General features: G+C 33.5%; 1 protein-coding gene across 9 annotated transcripts in view; it reads right to left on the bottom strand.

Annotated features, from left to right (window-relative positions):
• LOC102696776 (pituitary adenylate cyclase-activating polypeptide type I receptor) overlaps nt 1-19,900 on the bottom strand; it is a 142,871-nt gene that overhangs the window by 122,463 nt on the left and 508 nt on the right. For 6 of the 9 annotated variants that reach the window (XM_015354276.2, XM_015354279.2, XM_015354281.2 and 3 more), the window contains exon 2: nt 4,273-4,455. In XM_015354276.2, coding sequence (XP_015209762.2) covers nt 4,273-4,326 — 54 coding nt within the window. In that variant the 5' untranslated portion in view covers nt 4,327-4,455. Of the gene's footprint in view, nt 1-4,272; nt 4,456-8,784; nt 8,806-13,671; nt 13,831-19,707; nt 19,784-19,900 lie in introns of those variants that run through there. The other 3 variants (XM_069191203.1, XM_015354278.2, XM_069191204.1) reach the window with 3 other exon arrangements.

Raw genomic sequence — 19,900 nt, 5'->3', positions numbered from 1 at the left:
CCATGAAAGCCATATTTGTTCAGTCTTTTTCTGATCGTACTGTCATGAACTTTTAACATTTAACATGTTAACTGAGACATGCAGATCCCTAGATGTAGCTCTTGGGTTCTCTGTGATTTCTCTGAGCATTATACGGTTTGAACTTGGGGTGAAGTTGCTGAGACACCCACTCCTGGGAAGATTAGCAACTGTCTTGAATGTTCTCCATTTGTAAATAATCATTCTCACTGTAGAATGATGGATTTCAAATTGTTTGGAAATGGCCTAATAACCCTTCCCAGATTGATGAGTAGCAACAACTGCTTGTCTGAGTTCATTGCCAATGTCTTTGCTCCTTGCATGGTGTTAGCACACAGCTGAAAACTCCAGACCACCAAACTGCCAAAAGTTCTGCTTTTATAGAGGTGGACACACTTCCTGATGATCAACTAATCAAGTGCATTTGATTAGCAGCACCCGGCTGCTAATTACCTTAATTCCTATGGAAACAGTAAGGGTATACTTAATGTTTCCCACATGGTTTCTGCATTTTGGCTTACTTTTTGTTGAATAAATAATGACATAGTGAAATCTGTTATGTGTTGTCTGTTTTCTGAGGCTAGATTTGTCTAATTATAGAAGTTGGTGAAGACCAAACGATTGTTATTTATGCCCTGATATGTGAAACCATTGAATTGAAAGAGGGTGTACTTTCTTTTCCACATGACTGTTTACTGTATAAAGAACAAATAAATATTACCCAAATGAACCTGAAGTGTTTCAAAAATAAAACCATGTGAAGAAAAAATGCTTAAAAACATTTACACAAAATTACTCAGAAACACACAAAACAGCATATTATCAATCAAAAACATTTTGTCGTAGTAAGTGCAGAATTGTTGTGGTGAAAGTGTGCTTTTGTTACATAATGCAGACTTGTATCTACAAGGTAACTAAGGGAGTTAGATGCAGTTCCATATTATATGGCATTTGTGGTCATTGGTAATTAGGACTCAGAGGAAGATTAGATCAGAATAAAGAGTAATTAGACAAGGATCCAGACTGGGTTCGAAAACAAAGGTTTTGAATTTCTGAAACTGAGAATGAGAACGACTGTCAGCTATACTACTGAGATGGCCTGTGCTAAAAGTAGTGACAATAAGAAATAAAAAGCCATATGGAACCACTGTGTAATTTCTCAATTAGCTTGGAGAACAATCTCTTTTTTATGATGTGGATGATTATAATAATGAAGGACTTTTATTTCTAGTTGTGGCCCCAAAAAAGTCAGCTGCAATGACTGGGTATAATTTAAAGGTAGAAGAAATTCCAACAAGAAAATGGACGAAAACATAGAAGGCCAGTGTGAAATGAACCACTTAACTTAATAAAAGCCTCCAAGGTGAACAGAATGTGCTACATTCATAAAAGTTGGAGTTTGTCTCAAGCTCAAGATGATGATTAGATGAATGTTGCTGTTAGTAGTGATGGAAGGAAGAGACTGATGAGGAAAGATCAAAGGGATGCAAAATCAATGATTGGTCTTGTAGAATGATTCACATGTTGTAGTTATGGAGACCCAGCAAAAAGAAGTTTTTTTCTGCATGATTTAGATGACAAGTACATGTAGGTAGGAAAGTAAAAATGAACATATTTAAGCTTATGAGCATTGTGAGAGTTATGTTCTTTGACTTCTCCAGTGCCTTTAACACCATCCATGTTGGACAATCAGTCTGTATAAACCTATGCACATTTTGCACATATTTTATTGTTTGTACAGTGACTATGATCATCACATTTTGCACACACCTATGTATTTATTTTTTATTTTTTATTGGACTGCTGTAACACATCAATTTCCCTACAGGGTTAATAAAGTCTTATCTATCTATCTTATCATGAAGAATTTTAGGACTGAGAATAATTCCAAGAAATGTGATGACTGCATGTAGACCAGATATTTTATCCACTATAAGCAGGGCTCAATTTTTTTAAACAGGCTTGCATGAGGAAAGCTGGGAAAATTAATTGAAAAAATCTAGACGAAAGAGGAGTATCTAATTATTAGAGAGGATTCAGTAGAGCACTTCAGCTAAGGTGTTGAAAAGGGTTTGGTTGCTCCTAGAGACAAATGTTAAATGAAGTGCAAAGTAAAACTTCTCTAGGAAATTCTGAAGAGATGCCAGAGTTGAGTCAAGAGGCATGATTTTAATAGTGCTTGAGAGGCCAGGTTTAAAAACCCAGGCGCCCAGCTTGATGGGGTAAACAGTGTGATTTGTTATGGAATAGTAAAAGAAGTCCACCTTAGGTCAAGCTGTTAAAGCTAGGAATAGCAGAGGCATGGGGGACTGACCTAATGATTATTAAATCCTTTCTCCCTAAATAATTACAAGTGATGGAATTGATGTGGCTAACATGGCTAACAGGGAAAAAAGAGGGGAATCAAGGGAGATAATTATAAAGTCACTGATAAACTCTATAGATTTTTGTCGAACGTAGCAGATGCAAGATTTTTGCAGATCACAGAAGAGACTTGCAAACTGCCAAAAACTCAAATTAAAAGCAGTCCAGTAGATGATGACTGAAGCTGGGATCAGGATTAGATGGAATGTTGATCTGGGTGGAGAAATGAACCAACAGTCATTTAGGGTACCTGGGGTGAATGGAGCTGAGAATAACAACAGTGGCACATGAAGTGAGCCATGTGATTCTACAATAAAGATATGTATGAAAAAAAATGAAGAAGACCCCACAAAACACATTTTTTTTCAATTTCTTCAAACAAATTAAATACATGATTAATATTACTATTAAGCACCAATGAAACATAAAACCTTTACCAACATGGTCATACTTTATTATTGCTAATTCTTCAAAAGGTATTTTCCATAAAAACATATATGCATAAACAGTGATGTTCAGTGAACATACTGTATATACAGTATATAATCATGGAGTAGGTAACTCTTATGTTATTACAAAACTGCAAGATTTTCTTTTTCAAATGTTTTCGTTAAAAACTCAAAACTTTATTTTCTGTTGAGTTATCTTGCATCTTTTTCCCTTCTGAAAGTTGATTTACTTTCAGATTAAATGTAAACTTTGCCAGTCACAATTTACAAACCAAGTAAATAATGGCATTTGGTTCCATTTGGTATGCATTTTTCACATCTTGAGTTTGTACTTTGCAAGTCTACTAAAGATTAGTCTGAGCCTGTATATTTCTATATGTCAGTACCAGACAATCTATAAGAACAGTATCTGTGCTAAGATAACATAACAGGTTACTTTTTTTAAAAAGAAAAGTTATGCTTAAACATTAATGAAGCCACATGTTATTCATTTAAACTAACCCATATATTTTACAACCATGAACACAAAGAGGTTTTAAAGACCTTCCTCACAATAGTTTAAGGTTTATACATTATACAGTAGAACATACTGCATGCAATACAATGAGAATAAAGGATCTTTTCCAGTGAATAACCAAAAGGTTTAACCTTATTAACCTTATTATTAACCTTATTAAATAATCAGAAAAAGTTTCTTAAAGATATACTTTTGTAAATCATATAGACTAGGATTATATTAAAACTGAGGCTTCGTTGTTCAATTTTTAAGTGCTGAAATGTAATTTCATTTGCCCATGTGTAACATTTAGCCTACATTCATGTTGTATGTACTGTACTAAGGTGCTAAAATCATCTGATCCTCCATTCGATTTGCTTATTACAGAGGTCTCAAAAACAATCGTAAAATTTAGGCTTATCATTTAAATGTTAAGTGTTAGAAAAAAGGAGATTTTTTTTAAAGATAAAACACAAGTTATATTACTATTAAGTGTTCATTTGTTATATACTGTAGTATTCTATAACAGTTTGCCTCATGCCACATAAATGAGGTTATGCTTTTGTGAAAACATTTTACCACCTATAAAAAAATACAATAATTGTGAAATGACACATGGTCTGAAATAAATGGGAAGGGTTAACTGAGTATTTGTGTACCTAAATATGTGCAGAAAACAATTAATTACACTTAGAAACACCTCCCATGCTTTGATACATTGGCATTTAATATATCTATCAATATAGTGGTGCTTCCACTAAAACCAAACAATTGCTGTACTTCAGAAAATATAGTATAATATGCTAAATGTAGCACAGATAAAAAACAGCCCTTTTAAACTTTGCAAATATCTGATACAGGAACTAAATGTCTGTAAACAAATAATGTAAGCTGTAATTTTATTAATATAAATATGTAATAAAACATTCTTGATGTTTTCCTTACCGTAGGAAGGAGCAAGAAGAAAGCAACAAGGAATCCTTTGATGGTATAACACATCTCTTCTTATGATTCAAATTTTTCAGACAAGAAATTTGCTAATACTGGGTTGTTGTAGTCATAAAAGTCTTCAGAATCTTTAAAATTTGTTAAACAACTGTGTTGACTTCTCAAATATCATCTCAGAATCTGAAAGAGAAGATAAAACATCAAAATCATAAGAATGCTGACAATCATATTAAATGTTTCAATCAAATACATATACTGTATAAATGTGCACAGAAACAAGTATTAATTAATTCCACACTGAAAAGCAGAAAGAAAACATTATACACCTATGGGGCCTTCTTCAAATACATGGGTGAATGGCAGAAAGAGAAGGAATAGGAGGCTAAAGATTGATAAATTGGACAAACATCAGGGAAATGGGACAATGGTATGGCAGGTAAGAAGGAGTATCCAAAGAAACTCTGCTAGGGAATTATGAAAGACTGACTTCAGTAAATTAATGGAGGTATTTAGAACAAAAATTATTCACTTAACTGGAGTATATGTGAAATTTTTAAGGATAAATTTGGCCCTTTGTCTTGTTTGGAGACAACTGTTAAGAGTCCATATACTGTACAGTACAGTATATTCATATAAATGGTAAGGCACTTTTAGTAAAAGGTGGAATAAAGGGGATGTATGTATAAACATGATGCCTTTTGGGTGTTCCTGACATGGTCAGAGGGGTCAAGTATCCGTATACTGTAGTTGTGAATATCTCTGTCTTTGTTTCTCCAAAAGGCTAAAAAGTATTGAAGTTCAAATATTCCCTTAAATATGGGTGAATTATGCACATATCACAGGCATAGTGTCAAATGATGCTTTTTGTATTGCACTTTTTGTGGACAACCACTTAGCAGTTCATTTTAGAGGCCTAGTTTATATTGCAAATTACAGGCAGTCCATGTTAATCCAAATACATAAGCCATTTTTAACTAAATACAGTGCATCAATAATTAAATTCATAAATACCTACTAAGTACTAACTACTAATAACTCACTTAATCATACATAAAGGAACTTTCTATTTAAGAAATATTTATCTGTATATATTTGTCATGTAAGACTGTATACTTATGGTTAAAGTTTAAGAAATTTAAGTGCCTTTTTTAGATTTGGTAATGGTTAAATGCAAAGAAAGGTATACAGAGGGGGAAATAAAAAAAAATTGAAACATTGGTACAAGAATTTATATCGGAAAAAAATAAGGCTCACCAAAGCAAATCTGTCAATTATGGGAAAAGCTGAGCGTGCTTTAAGGCAATTCATTTTTTGAATTTGATATAAGCTTCAAAATTTTAAAGGATCAGCGTTCAAGGAACTAATACTTGGTGATAGTTATTCCTTAATGGGTAGTGAAGGATGCTGCGCCAATCAAAGAAATATACAGAAAACTGTTCTAGTTGTGCTTATTAAGCCATCTTCAGGACATGGTGAAGGAGCAAGTGGCAAATCGGTAACTGTCCAACTGTTGATAGTGAGGGGTTGGAAGAAATGTATGTACCTTTGAGTGTACGTGGTGGTAAAAATAAGAGAGTTCAAATAGATTGTGTGCAAAAAATCATTTTTTTTTAAATAAAGTCAAAAAGTTAGTGGAAAGCTCAGGGTATGATATTCTAGAGAAGTGATACTGTATGAAAGGTGGCATACTAAAAGTGACATACAAATAGAGATATAGATTATGACTTCTAAAAACTTGTAGGATTGGTCTAGATGGTCCTGAATTTATGAAAATGTGTGAATTCACAAACTGGTCTGAGTAGAAAGGAATATGCTATAAGAACTGGTTACAGACAGAACACGGGTAAGAATTCTGGAAAGTCCCACAATATTCAGAAGTTTATCTACGGATACACAACTGAGTGCATCAGGACACATTTTGGCTCTAATTGGATCCCCAAAGAAGATGAAGATAGGTTACAGTTCTGAAAAAGCTACAGAGAAATCAAAGAAGATTGATGAGGTAAGGGGACCTCTGGGGCAAAGGGTGACTCCCAGGGTGCAGTTGTGCTGACTCAGATGCAGGCACAGCATTAAAATGATGACATGAGGAAAAAGGAAAGGCAGCATGGCAAATCGTAAAACAGCTTGTTTCCAAGGCATAAGGAGGTTGGCCTGGAGAGCTTTGCTTGGTAAAAGAGTAACTAGGAATACAGTAGAGAACAGACACAGGATCGATATGGACTCAGTAGCTATAAAAGCTGTAATTGTATACGGATAGATGAGTGTCAGCCATAGCACAACTGATCACAGAGAAACCAAGAAAGCAGTTTCCTTGTCACATCAGCTGGAGCTCAGTGGCATACTGAGTCTTAAATACTGAAGTTTATACTTCTTTAAGCAGGGTAATGAAAAAGAAAAGCTACAGAGAATTGCATAGAAGGTCTGCTTATAGTGATACCAAAAATGAAAATGAAACCAGCAGTTTCGTTTTGATTTCAAATCAGCATAATTGTTTTGACATACTGAGTCAGTGGAAGAAAATAACTTTTTTCAAGCAGGCATGTGAAAAATATAACACACTAAGACACATCCATGGAAAGGTCTGTGTCTGGTGACAAAAAATTATAATATGAAAATGAAACATGCTAGCAAGAAAAACAAAACAAAAGCATAGTACTAATCATGTAGGTAAGTTCTGATGTCCTCCCAAACCTTCATTTAAAACTTTATTTGATATAGCAGAATACTATATGATGTGATATTGAAATGTAACATTAAAAAAGCAAAATATATTAAAAAACAATTATAGAATGCCATGAAGAACTGTATTTTCAAATCTTTACCCCAAATATTAAAATAACTGAGCCCACCACAGCTGACCACAGCTGAGCACATAGCTGAGCTTCCCCTGTTGCCACTATCAATGCTTATGTATCACCTATGATTGCAATGTTCAAATTTATACTGCCAGTTTTTGAGCACATGCAAAAGATATTTCCCAGAATGTGTACACAGCCCCTTTTTTTTTACAGTGCATATAAATGTTAATTCGTTACTGATCATACATAGTTTCTTCCATTTCTGAAACAAATCTTGAAGGAAACTTGCTTGTTACCCAACTGCAATATGCGAAAAGATGGGTATTTAAGTATGTACATTATGCATGCAATCAAGCTATCTCATGACTTTGATTTACAGTATGACACTCTCTGTCTTGAATCAGTTCAAATGACCATCATAATTGTGCTAAGAAAAATAGGGACAGCCATGAACCTGCTGCAGTCAGCCTGAGCTTTTGAGTATTCTTGCTCCACACTTTATGAGCTCATTCACAACTATCAACCGACAATGCTCCAGATTATTCTAGATGTTGTTGCCCACATGAGACATCATAGCAGCAAGACTGTACCATTGTACTCTCTAATTGTCTGCCAGACTTGACTCACTTGTCAAATCATTTGTATACATCACAGACCACTGTCTAAAGAATACTCTACAACATCAACATCATCAGGCCCAGTGGCAGTGCCTTAAGACTAAAGTATCCTGACTTTAGCACTCTTTTTACTGGGATAAGCTCTGATTCTGCTGTGACTCTGTATTGGATAAAATGGAAAATAAAATGGAAAATCAATGGGTTCCTGCGAACAACTAGATTACTCTAGTGGGGAATATATTCTGATGCCTCTACCTTGAAATAATGTTTGTGTATATGTTGTATGCAGTAAATACTATGTAGTAATTACAAACTAGTTACTGTTGGAGTGAAACAAACATTCTTTAATGTAGTTCAGGTGGGTAGCTGCGTCAGCATGCGTAGGCTGCAAAGGAACAAGTAATAGGTTTATTCCATGCTGAAAAAAAGAAGAAAGAGAACACAACAGTTCGGCCGTAGATCCTTCTTCAGGTGTCAGGTGTTCTCTTTCTTCTTTATTTCAGCATGGAATAAACCTATTACTTGTTCCTTTGCAGCCTACGCATGCTGACGCAGCTACCCACCTGAACTGACACCTGAAGAAGGCTCCACGGCCGAAACGTTGTGTTCTCTTTCTTCTTTTTTTCAGCATGGAATAAACCTATTACTTATTCTTTAAAGTCGCTCTGGTGGGTAGCTGCGTCAGCATACGTAGGCTGCAAAGGAACAAGTAATAGATTTATTCCACGCTGAAAAGAGAAGAAAGGAGACAGTTTCAGCTGTGGAGAGCAGAGTGTTATGCTTATTGCATCATGTTCATTTGTTCCCACCCTATTAATATGGCCATCAACAACATTTCAAGTATTAAGAAAAATGAAGAGAATATTGTCTGGAATTAAAAGAGCCAAAAAAAAAGTAATCACAAAAAAGTCAAGGACCACAACACCTTTTTTGGTGAGGACTATACAGTATATTTATAAACATGGTTATGTACCAATGTAAAGCTGAGAGTGTAACACTATTTCAAGAACAACATGTAAAACATTTTAAAGCTCCAATCTCAAAGAATATGCAAAAGTAAATTGAAGGAAAAAGAAGGATGATCTACGTACATCTGCTCTCAAGACGGCCATACTAATCCATGGGCTTTAGAAGCTGCAGCCCTGCTCATCAGGTTAGAGGAGGCCCAGAGAAAATAAAGGCATACTATAAGTATACAATTTTTAATTCTTAAAAAATATTAAAATAACTAATAATAATAGTAACAGAGAAAAAACATATGATAGTGCAAAGAGGAAATAAAAAAAATTAAAAAAATAATTTTTGAGGAACTGCTGATAAAAAAATACACTTGTAAAACTATGGGTCAGTCAAACAGACCAGTCCAGTCCAATTAGTGAAACAATGCAAACATGTTTGTTTACAAAAGGACCAACAATATGTCAAACAAAAACTATTTGTTCAGTATCTGAAAAACAGCACAGACATGTTTTTCTAATAGCTTTTCACACATACTCAAAAAATGGGAGGGATGGGAGAACCCATCCCTCATAAGTTTCTTCTTTTTTTCTTAAGAATATGCTTTTTTTTTTCAGCAGGGATTGTTTTTTAGTAGAGTATTTTGTGTTTTGTATTTTCATGTGAGAATGTTTCATAGTTGTGGATCTAATTGTAAAGCTGCTGTAATTTCCACTAATGAGGACGAGAGCAACATTTTTCACAGTAATGTGATTCTTGCCTGGTTTTCTTAGTCATCACTCTGGATTTAACCACCACCAGACAAACTTGGAACTGAAAATGATCATGCCTGTTGGAAAGAGGTCCACAGACTGATTGTTGCTGTTGTTACGTTTCTGGCTCAGTGTGGCTTTCTTTCAGAGGAAACAATGAGACTCTAGTATCCCACAATAATGGTAATTACTGCACCTAGTCACCTTGTAATTATTGAATCAGACTGATCTTTTACATATTTCAGTTGCTAAATTTAAAGTTCTTTTCATTGATTACAATTTCAGACATTCTTTTATCAACTCACATTCATTGAGTGCAACATTTTGTAAGCAAAACCAATGCAAGAGCATTTTCTTATATTTCTCCCAATAAAATGCCATACTGGAAAACAGATTTGCAATTCAGTATTTAACAGTTTTACTGTATTTAACAGGCCTACTGTACCAACAAAGCAAATTGCACAAGTTGATGTTTTGAGAATGCCAGTAAAACGTCAAGGTCACACAAATGTCTCCTATAATGAACTTGAAACATACAGTGAATCTTTTGAATGATTGCCTTGTTCAGCTTATGCTTTCCATTAAGTGGGGGTTACTAACAAATTACAGCTTGGAGACAAAATTCTTTTGCCCTTTTTTCAAGTTCTTATTAATTTCTGCTGAAACTCAATGTTCTTTGACATACACCCTGATACTAACGAATTAAAAGAAAACAGATGCAGCCACTCAGATTGCGCATCAAAACTCCATACTGCGTCAAGATGAGTTTGGCATGCCATGGTACAGTGCCCAGAGAATCTTCAGTAGCCAAAGAAGGTTGATAGGTAGAACTTGTGGTGCATTAGATGTTCATGAAAACATTAGTTTAACTTAATCTGTTGCAGTACTTCTTTAAATCCGGTTAATATGGAACATTAATATAGAATGTAACCCAAGGGAAATATTGAAAGCTGAAAAAAAAAAGTTTCTGAACGTCAATAATTGTAATTATTTATAGATATAAATATATTTTTATAGCTGATACGAGTAGCATATTCCACTTTCTTAATAAACATCTACATGAAATTCTTTAACAAGGTCACTTGTGGTTATTTTGGAAATGTGTTAACATATTTGTTTTTAACTACAATTCGCTGTCTTATCATTGTAATTAATAACCATACACTTTAAGTTCTTGTAGAAAATGGAAAAATTAACTAGTGAGAAACTGATTTCTTCTTCTGCAGTTTTAAAAAATATTGTCACAGCAACAATTATGACAAGTTACTTAAAGCTGTTTTTAAGAGAATGTAATTGTTTGCTTGTGTTTTTAAGGCTTAAATGGCAACTCTTGGGGTTACACTATGAAATTAGAGACTGATTTAATTTTACTGTTCAAACAAAAGCTACCTCATTTTTCACCTCTCGAAGGAGGGAAGAAAGGCAGATGCAAGGGAGATGCAAACAATTTTTGTTGATTTCATAATATCACTAATTTTAAATAATCTTGTTGTTTATTGCCCTTTTAAACAACTGGAGATCAGTGGTCTAATCTGGCCTGTAGAACTGGTTTTAACTCCTGACAGTATTCACACGTTTCCTCACTCATGTTCATTCATGTATTATTAAGATTATTTTAATGCTTACAAATAGATATACATATTGTGATATTATCAAAGATGTCAAAATGCTACATACATAGTATTTATTATATTTCTATAAGAGAATATGTATATTCTCTTGTATAAGAGAGTCTTTGTTAAAAATACAACTGCAAGCAAACATTCTACCACTGAACCAAATCTACTTAATTTTGATGAGTTACTTTTTCCATTTTCTGCAAGAATTTCAATGAAACTACAAGCATATTGTTTCCCATTAGAAAAATAATGACAGCAAAATGTAGTTAAAAACAAGCACGTCAAACTTTTTCCAAAATAACCACAACAGTGGTTAAGTGACTGAGTTAGAGAATTTGAAGCAGATGTTTATGAAGAAGAAGGAATAGGCTAAAACTTACCAGCTACCGTATGTTAAGGCAGGTTAAGGTTACACTACGCCACCTGGGAGTTTTAAAAAGTATTGCAGTTCTGCATTAAATTATTTGAAAAAAATAAATAGGTGTTGGGTATTACCCTAAGGTGTAACGTGGCATGTTCATTGCAGCACGTAACAAAACACCCTGAGCATTCTGAACAGCTGCATCTGTGTATTCAGGAAAATTTATCTAAGTTGTCAATCAAATTTAGAATCTAAATATGTAGTTATGTTCTATTTACTTTTCATGAAAATGGAAAAGCTGGACACATCTTTACTTTGAAACCTCTGGACCACAGGTCTGCAGAGATTTCAAGAAACACTGCACTTCAGGCTGTTGACAAAAACTACTTTAAAGGATTTTGTAGCTAGATTATGATCTTAGTTTGAGAGCTTTGAAACTACAGCTAAAAAACAGATACCTTGACTTTATCATCAACATAAGTTAAAAAAAAACCTAATAAAAAACAATACAATAACCAAGACCAAGAAAAAATCTGCATGGAGTTATTCAGTGTTGTTCAGAGTTTTAAAGCAGGTATAAAGCAAACATAACCAGACTTCTTCATACAAAGAAGTATATGGCAAATTCAGATTTATGAAAATCTTCATCTACTTTCCGCATCAGAAATATGCCACTATGCTGCAAAATTCCAACACAAACATACAGTAGCACTAGCTTACAAGTGAAATTGATGAACTGGTAAAGTTGAGAGTTTACGGAAAATGAGAAAAAACAAATCGGCTAAGGCTTCAAAACTGTTTTATCCTCTTTGACAAAAAACTGAAACTCAATACATCCAACAACAAAGTTTCTGTAACCTGTAAAAGTTCATTTTCAGTAGACTGAAGTCAGTTGTATGACCTGCTTGCAAATGTCACTGATATCTGAGTAGTTTTGAAGCAGTAACCCAAAGGGATACAAAACCAGTCAGTTATCACGCTGAATGTATCTACTCAAAATTTCTGGCTTCTCACAAGTAACCCCTTAGGTTCTTCTGAGTCATCAACAAACATATTGTATTTTCTCATGCAATGCAGTTCATGTTCATATTTTTTTACAAGCACCACTGACACTTGTGGCAGACCTCTCATACTCATCAAACTGCTAAGTGAAGCCACAAAAGATTGCAATAATTCCATTAGCTGAACTGCTGTCTATAGGTCAATGTCACTTTTCTGCAACACAACGCTTGTCATTTTAAATCTTTGCAGTACAATGAAACAAAACTGAGCCATGAAAACAGTGTGAAGGTTTCCCTTTTTATCATGCAGTACTGAAACCTCCTGTCATATTTTGAGCAATTAATTTACATCTTCAGATAAATTCTTTAAAGCCTCTCTGATGGAAGAATAGTTCGGGAAAAGGGCTCATGTTAATCAGCAGCACTGTTCCATTGTGTTACACACAATGTTTTAAGTGTCAAAAGCTACTGGCCTTTTACACTGTGGAAACATATGTTCCACCAACAAGTGGACAACACAAAAACAGTACAAGAACTGTTGATCCCCGTAGAAAATGCTTGCATTTGGACAGCTGTTTTCAATCTTATGACACCCACTTAATTAACTGAATGTGCAGCACAAAGGTCATTATGAATCAGCAAGTTTTGTTTACTCAGATTAGCCTGCAAATCATTGTAGTTTCCAGCCATACTGCTAGCATTGTGATACAACTGACCACAATTTGCTAAATCTAAAAACAAATCACTGATTGTGGCAAGTACACAGGGTAATCTGAATCTAAATGACTATTGTTTCAAAACCTATGAAACACTAAATGTTTTCCTCAGTTTACAGATCTGAAAATAAAGGTAAACTGTTTAACATGTCACCAGTAAGGTGTTGACTCCATAATAAACAATAAGGTTTTGCAATTTGGTTTTATGTTTATCATACATAAATTCATTATATTCTTCCTACTTCATTAAAGAAAAACATACAGTTCTACCCCTACGCTTTTGGCTGATTTAAAATCGTCTGAAAAACAGGTCATTAGTTATATAAGTGATATTATTTTCCAACATATTCCTCTGACCAAGGCAGGGTATTTCTGATTTAGGTTTGGACAAGTAGTAGGCTCCATACAAGCAAACAATTACTAAAATGTTAATTAATCCTAGGTCTAGTATCACTGATAAACAGTGAGGTACTGTTGATCTCTCCGACCTGAAGAGCTGTTTTATCATTCCTATCGTTTTCTATTGTAGCTGGAGGTTCTTGCTCCTCTTGATCACTGTGCCTGACATTCACCTGCTCCAGCAGAAGAGCTATCCATTTCATCACTCTGTTTGCCATCATACCCATTGGCATGTTTTGAGAACTGTTGATTGAAGAGATCTGTTTCAAAAGGGAAGCTTCCTTTCAGATTTCCACTTGGGTACTGTCTCCACCTTTGCTCCACATTTTTGCCTATTAATTTTCAGTGAAAGGTTATACACATGTATTAGTTGCAGCAGCACTATTCAGAACAATAATTTTGTCTGATAATATATGTTAAATGATACATGCAAAATTATCTTGGCTAATCATAAACGTTTAGACTTGAAATGCAAGTTACCATTGTAACATAAAACTTCAAAGTGATGCAATAACTGTTTGCATCAAATGTTTTTGCTATGTATACAGTAGCACAAAATATTAAGATACTGTAGCTACAGTACCATCACTGGGGAAAGCAGTATAATAGCCTTGTATATACTGAAGAATTTCCTAATTTCATAATTAGAAAGGAAATTATCATTCAAATACAGTGCATTGATTCATCCTGCTATGCATGGTTGTTGTGTTAGTTCAGTAAAAACATTTATGATAAATGGCAGGACCCTTATTCTGTTCTGGGAGAGCATGCATAGGCCTATGAGGTAATCTGCCCATAGTGTTAAAGTGAGAAAAAGAAAAAAAGCAGCAGAGGGTCTTACCAAAAAAAAAAGCCAAACATCTACAGAACAGTTAACCCATCAAAGCACTAAAAAGTTCAATATAATATTAATGACAGACTATTTCTCCACCCATCTATCAAGAAATGAAAGAAATGTTGCCAGATATTCCAAATTATTCTACTTTACCATATTGTACCTCTTAAATAGCTTCTGCAAACAGTACACAGTTCCTGCCAAAATGTCTTCATAAGCATATCAGAATATACAGTATAACACAGCCTTAACTCTTTTTGTTTTTTTAGCTATTATACAGTACTGTACTTTAACCACAGTATCTTTTCAACTTGCTTTCCAATTAAAATATCAATTGTTCTTGCATTCAAGTCGTAAAATAACTTAAGATATTTTACACATTACACATAAACATACACTGTATAGGGAGGTCAAAAAGGCAAAAATTCATGTCAAGGTCTTGTTTTGTATTAAGACAGGTTGTAAAGCATTTAATTGCATTAGAATATCTTGAACCCATTGTTAAGCAAATTTTACCTTTGAGAAAAACTGACTGGGAAAAATATTTCTATCCATAAAATGAAGCTTTATTTTACTAAAATACAGATCACATTAAATATTTCTCATCTGCAAAGGGAGTTATGTTTTCATTTTAAATTATAAGTACAGTATAACATGAAAATGAGAGGTTTGAAGAAGCCTAATTAAAATCCAGGTCTCAATATTCTATAAAAAAGGCAAATGTTGCACATTCAGAACTGCTAAAACCATCTTCATTTAATGTATACTCCCACATCATCTATTATGTTTCAGCAATCCAAATGGTGCATAAATATCCACATTCAAATGCTGAAATGAAAAGAGAAAGAACTATTAACAAATAGTGTGGAGTTAAAACTTCAAACATGATTCACCCAGAATCACACTTAATTTATCTTATAATATTAACAATATAAAAATAGAATTAAAACCATCAGCGGCAAACAGCATTAAAAAGTATTTAAAATAAAATAGGAATTCTAGTTAAATCTGTAGAGCAAATAAAGATGTAATGTAACTCTTAAAGATTATAGTGCAAGGTCACAGATACTGTATGCCCCAGCTAGGTAGAAACTTGATCATTATCAATTTTGGTAAAAATGGTCTGAACAACAAAAGTAATGCAGATTAAAGAAAAAAATAATATTTTTTTTTTCCCACTTAAGATGTTATCTATGTAATCTATATGGCAACTTTTATTATTAAAAGTAAACAAGGTAAATGTAGTCATGAGGAAGCAAACTGCAGCACTTGGAGAGAATCCAAGCAAACACAAGAACATATAAACTCCACACAGATAGCCCCCAAGGAATTAAACCCAAAGGACCAGTTGTGTGAAGCAGCAATATTAGCCGCTGCATCACTGTGTATCCCAGCTTTCAAACTGTTTGTTAAAAGACTCTAGGTAAAGAAAACAAAATCCACAGTATGTTGTTATCCCTGTTATTCACCTGAAGAAGGCTCCACGGCCGAAACGTTGTGTTCTCTTTCTTCTTTTTTTTCAGCATGGAATAAACCTATTACTTGTTCCTTACCACTGATATTGCTATTTGATATTTTAGAATTTCTCATTAAATATTTGCAGTGTTATTATACCTTATTCTTGTCTCTTCAGTACACGTTGTGTGTGTTCTAATTAAATATGAAAATACATTAATTGCAACAAGTAAAAAAAATAAAAAAAGAAAATGCAGATTATGTTAAATATTTTATCCATTTTTGAAGCATTCGAGCATTAATGGGATTATTTATTTTAGAGGAGTTTATGTAGAAATAAAGATTTTTAGTGTCAAAACTGTTTCACTTTTTGTTGCATCTTTTTTGTTGCAAATATAATGTTGATTTTTAGGTTAACTCTGCATTACCCAAGAATCGAACGGATTTCTACCGTAACTTTACAAAAATAATTTCTTGGTCTTTGGAAATGTACTTGTATTAACTTAAGCTATTTTTATCACACTACTTGTATGTGCAATGTATGTGAAATACGGTACCTGAAACGGGTATACAGTTTCTACTAAGTATGATTATTTTTTTACAATTGTTGATACTTAAAATATCCCAGATATACTGTATAATAAATTCCTACAGAATTAAATAATTAGATGCCCACACCACCTGCATGTATACATCCAGTACATATGACTCAATGATCTCATATTTTGACCATGCATTATCTCCATCAAACGCAGAAATGTCAGTTCAACGAAACTGTCCTTTGTTAAGCTTTCTATATTAACAGAATATATCTGTTTTCAATGTTATTTTCAAATAAGATGTGTTTTATTTTCCTAGCACATGTGGCACTAACATTTTAAAAGAATAATTACTCTGCACTAGGCTTGAATGCTTGTATGCATGTAATACAAATCAGAATAAAATATGGACCATACTGTATATCTGTGATACAGTCCACTAAAAGACACCACATAAAGAGGTCTTAACAGCTTTCACACACTGAGGGATGATTAGTTTAAAAAGAATGGCGCATGTTATGCTTGTCACTTCCTCTTTGGAATTCTTTATCAAAACATGGCTAAACACATTTGAAATATTAGTATTCAGTGAACCATTAAAGAATGCATTCTTTTTTTTCATAGATCAAAAAAATGTCCCTATAGTTGAGTGTTATTTTCATTTGACCACTGCTGCCAAACATAATTAAAAACATATCACCAGATGCAACAACCCACTCTGCAGAAGACTGAAAACGTGAAACCTTTTTATAAGATTACTATCAATACTTTTATGTACAGTATATTACTTTTAAGATTTCTTTTTGTTTCCATTCTAAGCACAACTATTCTGTCAGTCACAAATATGAAAGAACACATTAAGAGGATAATATATAATAAGGGCACACTATCCTGCTTAACTGCAGTGACTAATAATTCTGGTGCCTCCCTGTGAAAATTCTAATTTGAATTTTTTGCATCAAACTCTTTTTAACATTGCATGACAGAGCTGAACAGTAAGAAGAGCAATGCTTATCTCTGCTATTCATTGTCATAGAGTACGCAATTTCTGAGATACCATTAAATTTGGCAGTTCAGTATATAATAATTTCTATGGATTAGTTAAGGATGTGTTTTAGAGATGCCAAAATATGTTTCTTTTAACCAAAAGGCAAACCAATTAAATACTAAAAGCACGACAAGAAAACCAATTAGTTTCTCATATATTATTTAGCATTTATTTTATGCAACATGACCATTTATCTGCACACTATTAATGGTATTTTCACCTTCCTTATTTACAGCCATAAATTAATGACCAACATCTCAAATTGTATGTATTGCTTTTTAAAAGATATGTTTTTCTAAATCTATTTAGATGAACATAAAGGAACATTCTGGTTTTGTAAGAGTGAATCATTAATTCCCAGTAGCACATTATTTCAAGACAGAAGTCTGTACATCTTTTCTTTCATATACTGTGCAGCTAATGAAAATTAAACTGCACTATTTCTTTATAATTGTTGCTTAAATCCTTCAATACATGTGCATTCTGGTTTGTGAAGGATTTGCTTCTGTTCAGCTGCCAATGACAACAACAATCGCCCTCAGGGCAAGGACAAATCCCTCAGGGATAATCAAAATAAGCAATGTATTAAGGAACTGGTCTGAGGTTTATTGTGAATGTGCAGACTTTGATTAACATTGGTTATTTTACATATTGTTATATGTTGATTCAAATAGCTCACAAGTGGACTGGTGCTCGTTTTAGAGCCTAGTTTTCATTCTCTATTTAGCCCCACTATCATGGTAGAACAGCCCCTGGGACCTTCCAACAGCAAAACAGAAAAATGTTTCATTCACAACCATACAAACATTAAATTAACAGTTCCAAGGCAACACATTTCCCCATAATATGGCTTTTGAATCCAACATTGTAAACATTCATCAATTTTCTAACCGCTGCATTCAATTCAGTGTCACGGGGGAACCGGAGCCTATCTTGTATTATACATTTCAAGTGTATTTTAAATATATTTGTAAAAAGACAACATGCATTGTTTTTTTTTTAATATTAGAACACAAGATTCTCTATGTGCTGCACTAAAGGACCACTATTAATTTAAAAATGAAGCTAAATGTATTTATTACATCTGACAAATATACCAAATTACAACTACTAACATTACGAAATGTTCTGCTGCTTTTTCATTGTTGACAAGACGTCTATATTTATTTAAAGACAAAATAACATTACAATTAATAAATGGTAACAACATACCTCATCCACCTATATTAATTGAAACTACTGCACCTATATAGGAATTTAGACTTTAGCGTTAAGCTGAAAAGTACAAGTATTAAAATCAATAATAAAAATGACTACGCTAAAAAAATAAATATAGCAATGTACTGTAGGATTATGCATAGTACCTAAATAAGGCACTGCAATCGTTAATGCAGGTATAGTGTCTATAAATCATATGGATTGCTGTCTATCTTGAAAATATAGCCGCACTACATTGACCACGGAGTTGCATTTGGGTGTGGTGTGACTGAAAAATAATGTTTTTTATGGTAAAGTTTATAACTAAAACTTTGCATGCTAGAGCAACCTTGACTATTTCAACTGTAATTCTGTTCTATTTTTCAATTCTCAACTAATAAGAATTTCTATACTGTAGGTACCTCTGACTAACCTTATACGGTATTTATTGCAAGTCAAGATTTGTGTTGCATTCACCATTCTTATTAACTTTCGTAAATATTTCAGAATGCAAACGCTAGTCATATGTGATAATTTCATTATTTTTCTTCTAAATGAAAATCACTAGAAGGAAGAATATAAAACTGACTAACTGCGACGCATTTGAAAAATCCCAGCAAAGAACACAAAAGAACATTTTGTTTTTCCACAATGAACCAGAACTCAACTTCTGTGTTGTCAATTGAGTGAATGAGTAATCTTGCAATGCTAACCGTGTTCTATTATGCTGCATTAATAAATACCATGCAGACTCCGGCTCTACTGTTTTTCAAATTCTCCACCAATTGCTTTGAAAAAAAAAAACAAGCGGTATTTCTATATACCCGAAATGACATTAAACAGATACCACATATTACAATACCATAATATGATTTAAAAAAATCACAAGTATTTACATCCATTAACGTTGGAATAATAACGTCTAAAATATTCCTCGTTTAAACGTGCTGCAAAAGATTACTCGTTTTAACGACAGCACGAGCCGTTTCTCCTGTATATTCATCGTTCCCAAATGCATTAAAACAAAGTGCTCATAAATGATATTTTGCTGTATTTTGTCAAGAATAAAACGCTACAATAAATTAAACGCTATAACACGGATTTTATCATGACATTTTCATTCCCTTTACTTTACCAGCTCTGAAACAGCTCCATCGCGTTACTTTCCCCCACTGTTGTCTGAATGCAGAAAACACAAGCCAGAAAACCAAATCCTTCAGCAATACTTACAGATTACAGAGGAAATGGTTGGCTTTTTATCTGCATATTTTTGTTACTTTAAGAAAAAAGGAAGATTTTATCACGTAAAAGGAATAGAAGAATCACAA

This window comes from Lepisosteus oculatus, chromosome 6 (assembly GCF_040954835.1).
Source record: "Lepisosteus oculatus isolate fLepOcu1 chromosome 6, fLepOcu1.hap2, whole genome shotgun sequence".
Taxonomy (NCBI): Eukaryota; Metazoa; Chordata; class Actinopteri; order Semionotiformes; family Lepisosteidae; genus Lepisosteus; species Lepisosteus oculatus.
The sequence above is the reverse complement of the archived record's forward strand: the minus strand, read 5'-3'. Positions and strand labels throughout refer to the sequence as shown.